The following is an 18661-nucleotide window of genomic DNA, read 5'->3' as shown; positions in this document are numbered from 1 at the left end:
CTTCATTCTTCTACCAAGTAAAATTTACAGTCAACTTGGGAAACAAAAGTGATTTAGGGCTCGCCTGACAGAGATCGCTTGAATGTCTGCATTGAACTCGGGTAAAATCAGCACCTCTCTGCGGGTGAGCCTCCCTGTGCGAGAATATGTCATTTGTCTCCACTCATTCGGTTTACTTTGGGCTCAGCCATGATTTATGAACCTCCTCTTTTAGGATCTGAGCCTTTTTGTTAAGTTTGTGCTGGGTATTTTGTGATAATTACAAAATAATATTGTGCCCTGGCCAGGTGGCTCAGTGAGTTGGGCTGTTGTCCCACGCACCGAAGGTCAAGGGTTCGATTCCTGGTCAGGGCACGTCCTAAGTTGCGGGTTTGATCCTAGGTTGGGGTGCATATAGGAGGTAACAGATCAATGTTTCTGTCTCTCTCTTTCTGTCTCTCTCTCTCTCACTTCTCCTTCTCTCTCAAATCAATAAAAAAATATATCCTGAGGTGAGGATTAAAAATGCTAATAAAATAAAATATAAAATAAAGCTGTATTCGTTTTTTCACTGATTCCTTTGTGTCTTCTACATGCAAAAAACATATCTTTCTTCCTCATTTGTGTGCCTCTAGGTGTTTATGTATTTATTTTTCTAGAAGCATATTGGCTAACGTACCCAATATAATGATAAATAATACTGGAGGTAATGGGCGTGGACGTGTTTCAAATTTTCAAAGGCAAATAAAACCTCTAATGTTTTCCCATTAATTGAGTTACTGGCTTTTAGGGAAACACACACTATCTGTAAGAAAGATTCTTTAATTTCTAATTTATTGAATGTTTTTAACACAGATGTATTGCTGGATTTTATGAGATAGTTTTGCTTTCTATGGAGTGAGCATATAATGGATTATATTCATGAACTTCCACTCCTTCATCCTATAAATCTCATTGGACCCTAATGTATGAAAATATCATGCTGATCGATTTCATTAACTAGGAGCTGATGTGAGGCTTGGCATCAATATCTGTAAGAGATGTTTACTTTGCTTGTGCCTTCGTTATTAGCTTGTACATCACCGTTATGCTTACCACATAAAAATAATTAGGCGGCCCCACTTTGTTTTTTTGTTGTCTAGCTTTGTTTAAATAACACTGACAGTATCTGATTGCCAAAGGCTTCATAGAATCCCCTGTCTGTCCACTCGGCCTATTTTTCTTCTGTAGGACCTAAATTGCGTCGAAGGAAAACTTGACACTAGGAAAAAGAAGAAAAATATTCTGCCTTAGAGCATTAGAACCTGCAGACTGAGATGTTTCCCAGAGGAAAACGTTATCTGATTGTAAAATACTGTTGTTTGGAAGTCCATGGTGAACCTCACTGGCCACCGGAGTTATAAATGTCTGTTCCACCCATCGTTTATATTTTACTTAATATCTGAACTATTCAACATAACGAGCCGAGTGTTCAGTTTTTACTCTTCTTATTTTCCATGCCTCCTGTCATTGTTTAAAAATAAGTGATGTTCGTGCTTTCACTAGCGGCGGCTAAAACAGGTCAGATGAGACATAAATGCAATTTCTCAGATTCGTTTTCCAAAGAACTGTGGGATTATGGCTAAAATGGTGGTTTCTCCAGGATACTGTAGTAAATATGCCCAAACGAGTCATTTAACCTATTAGGTGGGATCTCACGATGTATGGGAAACAATTGATGGTTAAAAATGAAATTTCTTGAGGGTTCTGGTCAAGATGGCGGTGTGAGTAAATGCTGCTCTCGAATCTTCCCGCAACCACAGCAAAATTACATCTGAACTACGGAACAACCACCATTCAGAACCGCCTGAAATCTAGCTGAACAGAAGTCTGGCAACTGGGGATAGAAAGAAGAAGACTGGCAGGAAGGGCAGGGACAGGGAACTGGCCGGCCCCACACCCACGTGTGGTGGATAAAAATCAACAGAGATATCTCGGCTGTGGGGGTCCCCCCCTAAGGACCAGGGCAGAGGGTGTCATGGCCCCACACCAGGTCCCCCCACCCAGGGTTCCAGTGCTAAGAAAAGAAGACCCCCAAGTTCTGGCTGAAAACTAGCATGATTGTGGGTGAGACAAAGGCTTCTGGAGTTTAAGTTCCTCTTAAAGGGCCAGCACATGGACTTACTCGGGCTCACTAGTTCTGAGCTCCAGCGCTGGGGCAGCAGGGACATATCGGGAGGACCTGAGTTGCCTGGCATTGAAGCAAGAGCTCTAGGGGCAGCTTTCTCCTGCATAGAAGAGCTAGCAGAGGCCACTGTTCCTTTTCTGGGCCTTCCCCCAACAGAGCCAGTAGCGGGGGGTCCATATCTGAGACTCCATCAACCTGGCTCCCACTGTGTGCCCTGCCCTGGTGAGTCCCTGAGACCCTGCCCCAACTAGCTTGCGAACCCACCCAAGCTGTTTCCAGCGGCTTTTCCATACAAATGACCCGTCTTGACTCATGTTTTGGACTTTACTAAAATCTCTCAGTCTGGCCTCAGTGGGGCCCATACCTCTTGCTAAGTGGCCCCAAGCCCGCCATTAGTGACAGCCAGACTTGATTCTCAGCTTGGCCTCTCCTGGGCACCTCCAAGCCCTGTACAAGCAGCCACCATCTGCAGGTGACTTGTGGTTCATGCCATGTGGCTCCCGATAGAACACAGGTAGTAGCTGACCTTGGCCTGCCCTTCCCAGCAGGCCCCAGAGCCAGTGCACCTGCACCAACAAAGTACCACCCAACCTCCTCCACACGGGACACACTCAAGGAGTAGACTTGGTGGGAACCAGAGCTCTGCTGAAGCAAGTGCAGCTGGTCCTCCCCTGGGTCGCAGCCAGGCCTCACAGCTGATTGACCTGGTGGTAAATCCCTCCCACTGACGTGTCAATAGCAGTCAAGGCTCAACTACAGCAGGCAGGTGGGCACAGCCCCATGTGGACAGGTGTGCCTGGAGGGCCCAGCCTGGGTGAATAGGGAGGCTGTGCCCCTGGACCCCACAGCACATGCAGGGCCACCCCCATCAGGCCACTACATCAGGCCACTCTACTGAGACAGGGAATCATAGCAGCTCTACCTAATACACAGAAACAAACACAGGGAGGCAGCCAGAACAAGGACAGGAAGAAACCTGGCCCAAATGAAAGAGCAGAACAAAACCCCAGAAAAAGAACTAAAAGAAATGGGGATAAGCAATCTACCAGATACAGACTTCAAAACACTGGTTATAAGGATGCCCGATGAACTTAAGGGAAGAGTAGATGAACTTGGCACTTCCACAGAGGTAGGAAACACACACATTGAGATAGAATGCATTTTAAAAAATAGTCCATAAATAAAGAATGCATTCACTGAAATGAAGAGTACATTCCAGGGGATCAGGAGCCGACAAAATAGAGGATTGAATCAGAGATTTGGAAGATAAGGAAGCAGAAGACGCTCGAGCACATCAGCAAAAACATAAATACATAAAAAAGAATCCAAAAAAGCAAGATAGTAGGAGGACCCTCTGGGAAAATCAAGCATACCAGCATTCACATCATGGGAGTCCCGGAAGAGAAGACAGAGAACAACATCAGGTAGTATTTAATATCACTCATGCAGCCCAGCCCCGTGGCTCAGTTGGTTGGAGCATCGTCCCATACACCAAAAAGGTTGTGGGTTTGATCCCTGGTCGGGGCACTCATGGGAGACAACAATCGATATTTCTCTTTTACGTCAATCTCTCTCCCCCCGACTTCCTCTCTCTAAACATATCCTTATTATTAAAAATTAATTTATTATTAAAAATTAATAATAATAATACCACACATGCAGACATAGTTACACACACTCACACAGAGAACTGGCACAGAAGTAGCAAAATCCTGGCCAAAGTAATTTCAGGATGACTAACACATTAAATATGAAAATAAAACCAGAAAATAATCATAGTCACTTTTTGGAAAAGCGTGTTCTCAGGAAGGATGACTTCGACAGAAATGCAAAGGGCATCTTGCTTCCTGGGGTAATAATACCCAATGTGAGAAATGGGCTCTGGAAAAGGCCAAGTTCATTGACCAGACCGGAAGACGAATGTCCAGACAGAACCAAAAGTCAGCTGACCTCTTGACTCGTGGAGCGATGGCCTCCTTACCTCTGTCTTTTCCGAGCCTGGGCTGGTCCGATTCCGGGGAGGAGTGGAGGGAGCAGCGGCTGTGGTCTGGGAGGTCGGGTCACAGCATCTGTGCACTCCAGAGACTCTGGCCACAGCCTCCACAGACTCTGGGAGGTCACCACAGCCCTGCCGCTCCAAGAGGAAAGACATCACTACAGTGGCCACCCTGTGCGCTGCGTCCACACAGATGCCGGCCAGCCCTGTGGCTGTGAACCCTTTGCGCACCCCGATGGTCTTCAGCAGCACTCCCCGAAGCCCCCTGCCATTGGGTCGCCCGGGCCCCATTCATGTTTGGAATTTCTGTATGTCCCAGGAAAATTCAGAGACCAAATAGGGCCTCAGGCTGTAACTCCTGCTAAGTGATCAGCGTTATCATTTTGACTTTAATGTTGTGTGAAGTTACGTCTTCACGTGTTAATATCTGTTCTGTGTTTTTAGATGGCTACCCCAAAGAAGAAATGATTTATAGATGGAGGAAAAACTCAGTCGAGACAGCGAACCAGAAATCCTGGCGGCTTTATCAGTTTGACTTCATGGGCCTCAGAAACACCACGGAAATCGTGACGACATCCGCAGGTAGGAACGCACAGAGAAAAGTGTAGCTCTCAAAAAAAAAAAAAGCTGACAATTTTCCTCCCCAAGGTCTAAGGCTATCACATAGTCATAGCTTTCATGTAGGATTCCTTCATGGGTGTGTTTTCACTAATTGTATCCGGGCAATCACAATCCCTAAGTGGTATTTGAGACAAAGCAACTGATTCAAAAGTGAAAATACTTTTTAAGCCCTAGCCAGGTGGCTCAGTTAACTGGAGCATCACCCTGGACTCCAAAAGGTTGCGGGTTCCATTCCTGGTCAGGGCACATGCCTGGATTGCAGGTTCGATCCCAGATCAGGGTGTGTACGAGATGTAAGTAGATGAAAGGCGGCACTTCAGTTCCTAAAGCATTTGAATGTGTTTTTTGGTTTTTGTTTTGCGGGGGTTTTGCCTCTTTTTCGGTGTTAATCTATTGCTATGATCCACTGCTTGGCCATTGGTTTTCTTCCTGCAGGATTTGGGGTGCCGATGGAATGATACCCAGTTTTCCCACTGATCTTATTATGTGTTTATATGAATAATATATGAGTACTTAAAGTGCTCGAATAATTTGTTTTATTGGGGACTAGAGGAAGATGTGAATTTTGCTAATGAATGCTAACTGTATTTAAAGGGCAGCGTGAGTTCCGGATAGATTGTAAAATAGGGAGCTATGCATCCATTAGGTCTGGAAAGCTAGCGAGCCAAACCTCCCCCTAAATGCCACAGTGTCAAAGGTGAGAAGTGGCATCTGTGTTTAACCATTAAATACGGATCAGGCTAAAGGACTCGAAGACCATCACTTCCTTAAATGCACTGTGGCAGGACCAGAAATCGAAATGTTTTCAGGGAGGTTTTTCCAAGCATGAGTCACCTCCATTAATTTCATCCTGCCCCCTGGGAGGTTGAAATGAAGCGGCAGGCTTCTGGGGTGTATGGCAGCCGCCAAACGGGGGGTGTTGTTCTAGCATTTAGATACCAAAATTCCAAGCTGCTTTTCCCTTCCTGCTGTTCTTGGTGAAGTCATCATAAACAAGAGGAAATGCAAAGCCAAGTTTCTGAAATGGGCTGTGAGAGACCACTACACAGGGAGATGTGGGGTCCAGCGATTATTGTGCTAGGAGTGATCAGAGGTAAAAGAGTCTGAAGAACCCTCAGTGGCCCTGGCCGGTGTGGCTCAGTTGGTTGGAGCGTTGTCCTGTACTGCCCGCAACTGAAGGGTTGTGGGTTCGATTCCCAGGCAGGGCGCATGCCTGGGTTGTGGGTTTGATCCCCCGGAAGGGCAGGTATGGTAGGCAACCAATTAATGCTCTCTCGCATCTCTCTCTCTCTCTCTCTCTCTCTCTCTCTCTCTCTCTCTCTCAAAGCAATGAAAAAATGTCTGTGCATAAGGATAAAAAATAAAAAAAAACCCTCACTGGCAACAAGGAGCTTTCACTCTCCCTGGAAAACCATGGTAGACTGGAGAGATTAATACCCCAACTGAGAGGTTATGCATCAGCATAACAAACAGACATTATGTCATGCTCGACTTTACACAAGACAGGAGCAATGTTTAGGGCCCTCCTTTGTGAACAGGAAGCGACTGTTCCCCTGAAATCCCTTCACAGCAAAGATGGTCCCTCCGCGAACCCAGCGTGTGTGTTGGTGTGGACAGAAGGGCCTCCCCGGTCTGCGCCTCTTACCTCACTTCCCCTGTTTATACATGAAACTTCCTTCATATTGCTTCACAAATCACTATGACTTCTTTAGAAAATAAGCCACAGTATATTCTCAAGAGATAACTACATTAAAAAACCACATCCACTTCTCTGCAACGAATCAGATGCGAATTAGAAGACAGGAGGGAGGAAGTGTCAACAAAGGATTCTCATGCTTTGCTTCCAAAACTCCCATGATCCCACAGTGCTCACACCCCCTCCCAGTATCCACAGCCCAAGTGCCTTCTGTCCTGGGTCCCCAGTGGAAATGACCTTGAACGGTCATTAGGATCTCTCCTTTGTCCCCTCCTTCTGTCTCTTACACAAAACTCAGCCCTTTCCCCACTGCACATCATTAATCTGCCAAACATCACTCTGGGCATTATATTTGCGTCTAATAATATTTTCTAGGTTTAGGAGACATATGGAGTATTGAGGTGTCATAGTTGAAGACAAAAATGCAAAAAAAAAAAAAATAGTCCTTCCCCAAATCAGCATACTACTCAGGAATTAAGCCTATTTCCTGGACAAATATTGAATATTGGCATGGGCCTCTCCTGTGGATTCAGAAACGGGGAAAGAAGAATTGCAAATGCCACAGAGATATCTGCAGTCTCATTTCTCACTTCAGTTTTTATTATGGAGAAGAATCAGTTCCTCCAACGGAGGTGTTTCATTGTTTCCTCAATACTGTGGCCCAGAAGAAAATTGCAAGGCATCGAGTTCACACAAGTTTTGTGTCATTATACTTGAAAGGAAAGCATCCTTTGGATGATTTTAAAAAAAACAACCCCCGACTCCTACGCTCACTAATTAATAAGCTTTGCACGCACTTTTGGCCACTGGTGGGCATGAGCCATGTCATGCGGTGCTCCCAGACAGACAGGCGTTCGTTATTCAAAGAACCCAGATGATGTGAACCAGGAAGCAGATTTATTAAGACAATGTGCGTTCACAAAAGAATCAACGTGACAAACTTAAAACAAAAAGAACTCTCTTAGGCATTTCTTATTGGATGATTGCATTCTCATGCTGTAATGTCTCCAAGTACGGGCACGAAAACCACCACAACAAAACCTGTTTCCTACGAGAGTTCCTTTACTGATAAAAAAATAATTGGTTTTTAGATTGTTAAGATCAACATAATTCCGGAGGGTTTCATGCTGCCCAGGACGCTTCCTTATACTGTTCTCAGCTTGACGTCATCTATAGATGACCCCCAGAATGGCCTCACAAACATTATCTTAGCTGGGGGAGCTCCGCGCTGACAGCTTCTTACTGAGAGCATTCCTGGGGTCATATTCCCCTCCGGGCAGCAACTCGAGGTTAACGGGACTTGTTAGCCAGGCCTGGTGGATCGGAGACCCTGAAGTGGCACCACGCCCTGTCTGCTTTGCCTGTCCTTGAAATTCTTCACAGCCCTTTTTAGTTAAATAGATCATGTCTATGGTAGCCATTCATTCATCCATTTCTCCAAAGCCCAGTGTGCAGAGAGAAAACATAAGCCTCGGGTCATGATGCAGGCGTGCAGAAAGGCGCAGAGAGGCCGATGAGAGATGATGTATCCCATAGATACTCGTGCAGCTTTGCTGTGATTCAGGCGGAGGTGTGGGGACAGGGGAGCGGCTCCGGGACCCACAAAGACCAGAAGTCCTCCTCTGCCACGCACCAGGACAAGGAAAAACTTGTCAGACTGCAGCTCGGCCTGGAGTTACCCCAGTCCCTGATCTCGTTGAAGTGATTAGCCCCAAATGGATTGGCCACAAGACAAGATGATGAACTCCCTTTAAAGGATAATAAAAATTTTCATGCAGTTGTCCGTACAAGGGTGCGCTATCACCAAATGAACAAAACTCAAAGGAAAAATAGAAATAGACAGAAAATGACGCATTGGAGTTACCCAAGGTAGGCTTTAGTATGGAAATAACTAACATTTTTGAGCAAACAGAGTAAAAGAGAAAAATATGATAAATAAAAATGTGGATAGTTTCACCAGGGAACAGGAATTTATAAAAAAGAAAAACAATAAAATGGAAATTTCAAAAAATTCCAGAATTTTCATTACAAACACGAAAGACAAATGTCATAAGAAATTATTAAAGGAAAAAATATGACCAGTTAACTATCATCCAGAACAATAGAAAGTACCAAAACTGAAGAAAAGCCCTGGCTGGTATGGCTCAGTGGACTGAGTGCAGGCCTGCCAATCAAAGGGTCGCCGGTTCGATTCCCAGTCAGGGCACATGCCTGGGTTGCGGGTCAGCTCCCCAGCTGGAAGCATGCGAGACGCAACCACACGTGGATGTTTCTCTCCCCCTCTTTCTCCTTCCCTTCCCCTCTCTCTAAAAATAAAATAAATAAAATCTTTAAAACAAAGATACTATAAAAAAACTGAATAAAAATTGAGAAAAATGTAATAAAGTTGAGAGCAATAAATATGTGGGATATGATACCAAGTTCTAACTAAGTGTAATTGGTAAAGAAAATATTAAAAATTGAGTGTCAATGTAATCCTACAAGTATAGGCCAGAGAGAATGAGCTAGAAACAATATCTGAAAAATAATGGCTTAGAATTATCCTGGACAGACGAAAACTCGAATCACACACACAAAGACGCGTGTAAACTCCAAAGCATGAGTAACACCTGCACGCTGCAGACCGAAGGCAGAACGTTGCATCTGGAGAAAAAAGGCCACATCCCCTTCACAGGAGCTAAATGAACATAAACATATGATTTCTTTGGTCACCAGAAATCATGTTGTCACCAAAAGACAAGTGGAATCCCAAGTGTGGAAAGAAACAAAATTCTATATCCAACAAAATAGCCAATAACAATAAGAGTGAAACGATGATGTTCCCAAGCTAAGGAGAGAGAGAGAATGAGAATTGCTTGATTCCGTGATCTCTACAGCACGCTGCTTTCTCTCTCTTTCATGAAACCTTTAAGATGTCTAACTCCTGGCTTCCCTACTCACCATCATGCCCATGTGAACCTGAGTCCCGTTGTCTAAAATCACCTGGGCAGCACTTTCTATCCTGAATGTCGAAGACTCTGCAATGAGCTTTGAGATGCGGGACAAGAGACAGAAAACCCGCTCCACAGGGGGCGTGCTTCCTGCAAGCTCAGGGCGCTCTGAGCCTGCTTCCAAGTCAGGAGAGGGGGGCCCAGTTAACTGCACCAGAGGCTCCTCCCTGGCGCCTGTTTGGGATGGAGCCCCAGATCCTTCCCGTGAGAGAGTCTAGTTGTCATTCTCAAAGGAACCGTGAGGAAGAGTCACTCGTCCATAGCTAAGGCAAAAGCCACAGCCGGGTGTGAATATATGATATTTTTGCCATTTGGTCAATATTTAAGCCCTGGCTAGGTGGCTCAGTTGGTTGGAGCATCGCTGGTAGAGCACAAGGTTGCAAGTTCGATTCCCAGGCAGGGTGGGGATGGGAAGCAACTGATCAATGTTTCTCTCTCTCTCTCTCTCTCTCTCTCAAATCAATAAACATATCCTCAGATGAGGATTAAAAAAAAAAAGATTTAGGTTCAGCAGTTTCTGTGAGTAATCCTCTAAACTCCAAAAACAATATTCTGTACATGAGGTTTTATATATTGTCAGTATTCGCGCTCCAGCTGAAATTTTAAAAATATCTTCTGGCGCAGAGGGAGCAGAGAGGTCGGCAAGGCGGAGTGAGACCGCCCTGCCCCTGACCTTGGCCACTTCTGTGACCCGTCCGCACCCACCTCCCAGAGATGCCCAGGACGCTGCTGTCTCCTCACGTGGCTGTTGTGGACCTAAGGGACCTAACGCACACAAGCGCCCAACTTCCATCTGTCTTTGTAACTACTATCATCTACTAATGTCTCCGCGTACTTCCTGCGAGGGAAAATTACGAGGTTTTACCTACTGACTGTGTTTACTAAATAGCCCATTAAGTCAGCGGGTAGCCTCGCGTTGGATGAGGCGTTTCACCACAGCGCATCAGTGAGATGTGTATCATGCATGAGAATAGAAACGCCGGTTTAAAATCGCCCCCGTAGAAGGAACTCTGAAGAAACTCTTCCTGGCTTTTTGTCATATTCGTCTGAGTGCTACCTGAGGCATAAATCAGTCTGGGCGTGAAAGTCAGAATTTAAAAAATAGCCTCAGTGTCTGTGTTCACAAGATTGAGTGAAAAATCTTTCAAGCCCACGGTGAGTCATCTTCCTCATCCGATTCCGAGGGGAAACGTGGGAAAAACGGCTGCGTTGAATGAACGGCTTACCCGCTGAGAGCATTGAAATTCTGGGATACAAATCACATCTGACTCTGCCTGGTCTTTGAAAAGCAGATTTCATTAATTATTCCTTAAAGTCGAAATTATCTTTCTGTGGGACCGGAAGAAATCACAGCACTTAGTGCGGGCTGATGGTGATATTTGTACATGTGCCATTTTTTTTTCCGGTTTTTACTGGCCTCCTGTCTTGAGCTTTGAGGAAAGTTAAGACATGCAAATATCTTGGTTACCGAGGGGGACTGAGTGTCGGGAAGGTGGCAGGCTGGCCCACGGCAAGTCACCATTTGTGCTGCCGCTGATGCCAGAGCTTCATGGGACTTTTCTAGAACATCACGGCTGCAGACCATCACGTCACTTCCTGTGGCTAACTCTTGGTTTGCAGGATGTTTTATTTTCTCTCATCCAGGGTTGGGTGAAGCTTCATTCACCTGGAGCAGGAGACTCAGGTGAGAACACAGCCTGCGGAGCCATCCTGCCTCAGTTTACACCCCAGGCCCATCCTTACGATTCTGCCATCTTGAACGGTCCTGTGTTGGAGACTCGGTCTTGTCACCTGTAAAATGGGGCGGGCAGTGCCGCTCACAGATAAGGTTCCCGAGATGATTAAATGAACTAAGAGCAGCCCGCAGTCAAGGCCCAGCATTAAGCTCGGGTGTGTTTCCCAACAGATTCACCTACTCCGGTCCCCGGGGAAACTAGCAAAGTAATTAGCTCAAAGGAAGTACTTGGTAGATGCACGAATGTTTGGAAGAGGAAAGCATTCACCCGTTTAGCTGACAAGTGCAAAAGAGAAAGCTTCCGCTTTGCAAGCATTTTGTCGTCCACTTAGAAATATTACCCTGGGAACGTTAAGGTGACACAGCAGGAAGAAAATGTGCTTTGAAATTTTAGTAGAGGCCTCACCGCTTGCTTATAGTCGCATGATTTAAAATGTAATTAACAAGGAAACCGTTTCATTGACTGAGCTTTACAAGATAACACTCACTCGGGGGTGTGAAGGCAAGCGTCTGAGCTGGAACGTGTGCGGGAGACAAAGCATATTCATGTAGTTAGTTCTTTGATCTGCGGTCCGTGGTCCCACACAAGCGCGTGGTTTCCCCAATTCCATTTTCTGTGAAAACCCCGAGAGCCGTGGGCAGGATTCGCATGTAGGAAGCCCACGTCCGCTGATGGTCTGAGACCTCTCCAGAGACGGGGTGCCTAGTGGGAAATTAATTTCTTAATGTGGAGTCCCTGTGGTCAGGAGCTTAGGTTGTTACTGTCCATCCCGAAGATAACGCATCACCTGCAGATTCCGGTCTGATTTCCATTTTTCTGGCTTAATCACCATGGCATTTGGGGACACGCGGGCCTGTGTCCCAAGATCATTGATGAAATGTTTGCCGGCTGGGGTGGATCTTCCCGCGCCGGGTCGCGATGTTTTGAGCACGGCACAATTTTCACACTGCTCGCCACAACTCACTGGGGCAACTCCTCACCTCTCCCCTGCCACCCCTCCCTGTCGTCCCTTCCTGGTGCCCTTGCCCCTCCCCTGCACCTGCCTCTGTGTCCACTGCAGAGGTCGGAGGTCAGAGTCATGCCCCTTCACACTCCTTCATCCACCTTCTGCCTTTGATTTGCTCTAAAGCAGAGACTTAGCTGAGCAGGGCACTGGGGTCCCAGCAGGTCCCTGGCCCTGTGCTTCCCACTCCTTCTTCCCTCGGCTCTGCTGCCCGGATGGCCCACACTGGGCTAGATTGACGAGCAGCCGCGTGAGCCCAGCCCCCTCTGCTCCTGTGACCCATCAGCATCGGCTCTCCCTGCAACACAAACCGTTCATTCACGCACGACCCTCGCTCACTCTTCTCAGAGTGCACGCAACTGTTATTCTTACTCTTCCTGGGAAAGTGAAGAATGTAATTAAGAAGCCACACATATGCCCTGGCCAGGTGGCTCAGCTGGCGGGAGCATCATCCCATACACCAAAAGGCTGCTGGTTCGATCCCCGGTCAGGGCACATGCCTAGGTTTCAGGTTCAATTCCCCGGTCGGGGTGCATCTGGCAGCCAATTGATCGATGTTTCTCACTCACGTTGATGTTTCTCTCTCTGTGTCTCTCCCTTCCTCTTTCTCCAAAAAGTAATAAACATAGCTTCAGCCGAGGATTAAAAAACAAGAAGAAACTACACCGTCTCAGGATATTTGCAAATTGCTCTCTTACTCCATGTTCTTATTTCCAACGCATGGGCAATGCTGGCGGCTCACACGCCCCTAAATTTCCTCCTCCGTCACCATTGTTCCCTGTGTAATTTTGTTTATTAAAACGTTGTCATCAAGTCATCTTGGGGTAATTTATCGATCCCTTTTACCAAATGCCTTGGTTTTGTCACTAAATAAAGCCCCAGAGGCTGGAATTTTCCCCAGCGTTGCACATAGTGACTCATCATCTTGCCAGGATTCATTATGCTGAACTTGGTTGGACCAAGTATCTGTAATAAAAAGAGGCTAGGAAGCCCACAGTTTTAATGAGGACTTCAAGATGCGGACTTGGCTAAGAATTTATCATCCCTGCCCAAACGTGTCTTAAGTAAGAGGACAGGGAATATTCTCAGAGATTTTTATTTCTTTCGTAATAAAGCCAAAGGTAAAAGGAGTTACTTTAAAAAAAAAATGCTTTGGTCTTGGTTTAAGTCTCACTTCAAAAGGATGTGAGGGTGACGTGAGGTTAATACTCTGGATTCCTCCAAGATCATGAGGTGGCTAAGCCCACGGCCCAAGGTGATTGCTGTCACCGCCCCCCCCACCGCCAGTGCTGGGGCGAGCTGGTGGCTGAAGGGTAAGTCTGGCATAGACAGACCTGTTGTACTCAGATGTCCTTGCCCAGCACAGGGTTGCCTTTTCTTTTTTTCTTAATAATAGGATTTATTATATTGTGATGTTTAATTTTTACTAAATTTATTGAGGTGACATTGGTTAATAGGATCTATATGTTTCAAGTGTACCTTTTTTAAAAACACTTTTTAAAATCTTCTTTTAGAGAGTGGGGAAGGGAGGGAGAAAGAGAAAGAGAGAAACACCAATGTGTGGTTGCCTCTCGCACGCCCCCTACTGGGGACCTGGCCCACAACCCAGGCCTGTGCCCTGACTAGGAATCGAACCCACGACCCTTTGGTTCACAGGCCAGCACTCAATCTACTGAGCCACACCAGCCAGGGCTGAAGCCATAGTCTTGACACTGACGGATGTAAGGTGTCCATGCCCTCCAGCCAGCTGGTAGGGGCACGCCTGGAGTTGAACACACCCTGTGGGAAGCATGGAGCATGTCAGGAAGACACAGCTAAGGCAATATTTCAGGGCTCGGAGGTTTGGGGCCAGTTTGAGGGATAGGGTGTGGCTCCCACTCTGGGTGCTACCACATGCTTCCTTGTGACGTCAGGTCAGGTCAGGTCACACCAAGCCCCAGAGGTCGGGCTCCTCTCCCGCATTGCTACCCATCACTTACCCTGTGATTTTCCCATTGCTAGACTCTGTACATTTCCAGCGATCTCCGGATCAACATTTCCCAAAATCGCTTTGTGTTAGTTCTAGACTGAAGAGAGTGCAGTGATCACCAAGCTTCCTAGGAACGTTCCGTTCCTCCCTGAGTTCTTCCGTTGGGCCAATACACAATCGGGCCAATGTTATTTTTAAGGCACTTGTTTCTTGAAAGACTAAGAGTACCATGTTCCCTGACTGCTTTTGCGTTCGGTAATGCCTGGCCACGCCTTTATTCTTTTTTGTGTCTTGGCTGAGTCACGGCATCTTCTTCTCAGAACTAGTAGATGTTGCTCCATTGTCTTCCAGCCTTGACCGTTGTTTTGGAGAAATCCAAGCCCAGTCTAGCGCTTTGCGCTTTTCATGGGAATCATGGTGAATTTCCACTATTCTACTCGCACGGCTTGCCGACCTGCTCATGTGACCGACGACACCGCCTCTGTGAGACATTGCTGAGCTCAGACTAACCTTTGATTATAATTTGGGAAGGTGATATCTTCCCTGAGAGCTTTCCTAGCAAACAAACCTGGCCAGTTACAATGACTGCGCACAGTCCTTCTACCATTCCAGGCTCACCGACCTCATGTGGCTTGAGATGCACATTTCCACACTTACAACTGTCCACAATGACAATTCTTAGCATTTTCAGGATTTAATTTGGATTTAATTTGACACAAAGATATAAGGCTAATTCTAGGATATCGAAAACCCTATTCGATGAAGTGTTTGCGTGTTCCTATTCCAAGCACCAGTTGATCTCTGATAGAAAATTCCCCAAAAGGACTCTCAGGAACGAGGCCACAGGGGAGATTAGCTTTCCAAATGCCCATTTTTTCCCATTAAAATCACTCATCACTGAAACAATAGCTTTGAATCTCAGGACGAATTACTGATGGTAAACAGCCCAGTTGTTGGTGAGAGGCACATTCAAATTTTTTCAAAAGTTCACCTCCAATCTGAGGATCAGTCTTAACATTTGTTTTCAAAAACCAACTCTCTTTTGGTGAAAAGCTTTTGTTTTTATGGAAATGTTTATTTCCATGTAAGAAGCAGTAAGTCTTCTGAGAATTTTTGATAAGCAGTGAGCATTGGCCTCAATTAAGCTGGTCACCCTGATTCAAGAACTGAGAGGCAAATTGTGAATTTCCTCTGTCCTCATTCTGAAAAAACAGCAAAGAGGACAGATGGCATTCGCAAGATCGGCATCCTTGAAAAGTACAGATGACAGCTTCCTTCTGCTAGGCCCCGTCCCGAGGGCTGTACATCTAGTCATTTATAAAATCCCATTTCACAGATGAAGGAAATTGAGCAGACAGAGACAAGCCACCTTAGCCAAATCCAGGCACAATTGGGCTATGCCGCTTCTCCACAAAGCAAGACTTTCAGAAATGGAATTGTAGATAACCCGGAAATTCCTATGTGGACAGAGAACTATTTCATTGAAGTCTACAAAGCACATCAGGAAATTGGCAGGTGCTAAGAACATGACAAAAAAAAAAAGTGAGGCCCTGGCTGGTGTGGCTCAGTGGATTGAGCACCGGCCTGTGAACCAAAAGGTCCCTGGTTCAATTCCCGGTCAGAGCACAGGCCTGGGTTATAAGTCAGGTCCCCAGTAGGGGGCGTGCAAGAGGCAACCACACATGGATGTTTCTCTCCCTCTCTTTCTCCTTCCCTTCCCCTCTCTAAATAAAATCTTTTTAAAAATTTAATAAAAATAAAAGAAAATTAAAAAACAGTGAGGAAGGCAGGGGAGGACCGGAGACCACAGTGTTATTGGCCCCGCCCCCACCCAGCTGGCCGCAGTCTAAAGCAGCAACTGGATTTTCATTCATTCACTGGCTGAGGGTTTAGCTACCACCTACGGGGAGTAGCCTCTCTTGCAAGTAGTCATCGGGAATGAGATAGTAAAGAAAGTGTGGGCCCACTCTGACGAGTTTACAGCCAGTAGGGATGAAGGATGTTGATTAAAAATGTCACAGAGGAGTAAGAAAGGATGACTGTGATACGTGCAAGACACAGGGGCACAGTCCTCCATAAGCAGCCACGCACGGGCAGCCTCGGGCCCGAGACGGGATGCACCGGGAGCTACCGGCCAGGCAAAGGGCTGCTGTGTTGGCTGCGGTAGGAAAGGCGGCTCTGGGCTGGTAGCATGTCGCTGCCGCTGAAAGACCTGGGCCAGGGAGGCACAGGTGACAGATGAGCTCCGAGAAGCAAGCGCATTGCCCTCTGCCCGGGAAGGGTACTGACACATCAGCTACTCAGGAGAGCAGCAGAGCGGAGCTGGACCAGGGAACCAGTTGGACAAGGGATGGGAGGGGACCGTGAGACCACCACAGAGGTTAGCAAGGATGGAAGACCCTCCGCGCCCCGTGGGGGCCCTGAGACAACAGACGGGCATTCAGAGTCGCCTCTCAGAGGCTGGTGGGCTCTGTGCCAGGTTTGTCTTTCTTCTCTGCTCTGGCAGCCACCTTTCCCACTGGGCATCACTCAGCCACTCCTAGGAACTGAGGCACCAGCCACAGCTGTCACCTCCAGGAGTTGCAGAGCTGGGTCGGGAAGCGGGGGCGGCAAGGAGCAGGTCTGTGGACAGCGGCCCTCGGCAAGCACAGACAGGAGATAAACTTGTGTTAAATAAAGGAGCCTCTCAAATTCTCCCTCCTTTTCTGGGGGCATCTTCTCTGTCAAGTCCCATCTGTCCATTTGAAATCCTAAAAATGCGCCCAATCTACTCCAGGATCTCATTTATTTTTATTGTAGGGGCCATCACTTGTTATGTGAACTTAAGGTAGTGGAGTGCGAAACCTCCAGCACTTAGTACTACGGTATCACCAAGCGTCTATTACTTTTGGCAGTTTTCAGTCATTGTCCATATTTGCAATAAAAAGTTAATCCAAGAGCCCCAGCCGGGTGGCTCAGTTAGTTGGACTATCGCCCTTACACCAAGAGGTCACTGGTTCAATTCCCAGTCAGAGCACATGCGTGGGTTGCAGGTTTGGTCCCCAGTCGAGACGCGTGTGAGAGGCAATAGAGGGGTGTTTCTCTCTCACATCGATGTTTCTTACCATCCCCTCCCCTCTGTCTAAAATCAATAACCATGTCCTCAGGTGAGGATTTTTTTAATATTAACCCCAAAATCTCATAATGAGGGGGAATGAAAAGGTAAACGATGACCTTAGATATAGCCTGGGGGTGCTGTGTGATCCAAACGAGAACCGCTGTGTGCCCCTAAATGTCGGGAGGGGCGGTGGAAGCGAGGTAGCACATTTGTCCTGAAAGAACGCAGCCGTCAGCTGCAATGACCTGCCGGGCACAGGTTCTCTTTTCCCAAGAGAGCCCACCGTGTTCCCGAAACACCTCAAAGTCGTTCTCAACCCTCCTGACAGACGTCACGAGTCTGTCCCCACACAGGCGGCTTCCCCTGTGGGCTACCTAAATCAGGTTCCTCACTGGTCTCCGTGCCCAGCTAGAAGGAAGGGAGCTGTCAGCGGTGAGAAACCCCAAGGACCCGGGCCGCAGGATTCGAACAGATTTCGGGCGGAGTAAAAGACGCTCACGAAATAGCCCAGCTCAACTCTCTCCCCATCTGCATTCTGCACCCGGGTTCTGTCCCGACAGGCAGGGTGAGAGCAGCTTCACCAGGGTGAGAAATGAGGCATTTTTGTTGTAGCTGTAGGTGTGATTTGCAGTAACGGAGCCTGCTGCAAGTAGGGGGACAGAGTGGATATTGAGAAAGGAGCAGCGTCTAGAAGCTTCATTCCCCACGAGCAGAAGCATTCCACAACACTGACCCGTAGGAGCCCAGGGGCAAGGTGAGGCAGCGTGGGCTCGGCGTGCAATTGCTGGCAATGGAATAAAGGAAGGGACAGCATACGACTTGCATTTCATAAAAATGAGATGGTCCCAGCAAATGAAGCTAATCAAATCTGGCACAGAGTCTGAGTTGGAATCACTGATATTTTTTACTTAGTGAATTGTCATTCAACAGTTACATTCAATATCATTTTCATTCACTTAAATATACTGTCAGCCCTGGCCAGGTGGTTCAGTTGGTTGGAGCATCGACCCAAACACCAAAAGGTCTGGGTTCGATTCCCAGTCAGGGCATGTAATCAGGTTGTGCTTTCATACCACTGGGACGCATATGGGAGGCAGCCTGTCCATGTTTCTCATATCGATGTCTCTCTCTCTCCCTCAAATCAATTTTTAAAAAAAGCATATCCGCCCTGGCTGGTGTGGCTGAGTGGATTGAGCGTTGGCCTGCAAATCAAAGGGTCGCTGGTTCAATTCCCAGTCGGGGTGCATGGTTGGGTTTCAGGCCACGTCCCCAGTAGGGGGCGCAGGAGAGGCAACCACACATTAATGTTTCTCTCCCTCTCTTAAAAAAAAAAAAAGCATATCCTTGATGAGGATTTAAAAAAATACTTTCTAATTTACATTTTCACTTATTCTATGATTGACACGG

General features: G+C 46.9%; 1 protein-coding gene across 1 annotated transcript in view; it reads left to right on the top strand.

The window, feature by feature from the left end:
- GABRG3 (gamma-aminobutyric acid type A receptor subunit gamma3) overlaps positions 1–18661 on the top strand; it is a 331989-nt gene that overhangs the window by 293666 nt on the left and 19662 nt on the right. The window contains exon 6 of the mRNA XM_024561807.3: positions 4587–4724. Coding sequence (XP_024417575.2) covers positions 4587–4724 — 138 coding nt within the window. The remainder of the gene's footprint in view (positions 1–4586; positions 4725–18661) is intronic.

The sequence above is a fragment of the Desmodus rotundus genome, chromosome 10 (assembly GCF_022682495.2).
Source record: "Desmodus rotundus isolate HL8 chromosome 10, HLdesRot8A.1, whole genome shotgun sequence".
NCBI lineage: Eukaryota > Metazoa > Chordata > Mammalia > Chiroptera > Phyllostomidae > Desmodus > Desmodus rotundus.
Note: the sequence above shows the minus strand (reverse complement) of the source record. Positions and strands in the feature narration are given on the sequence as shown.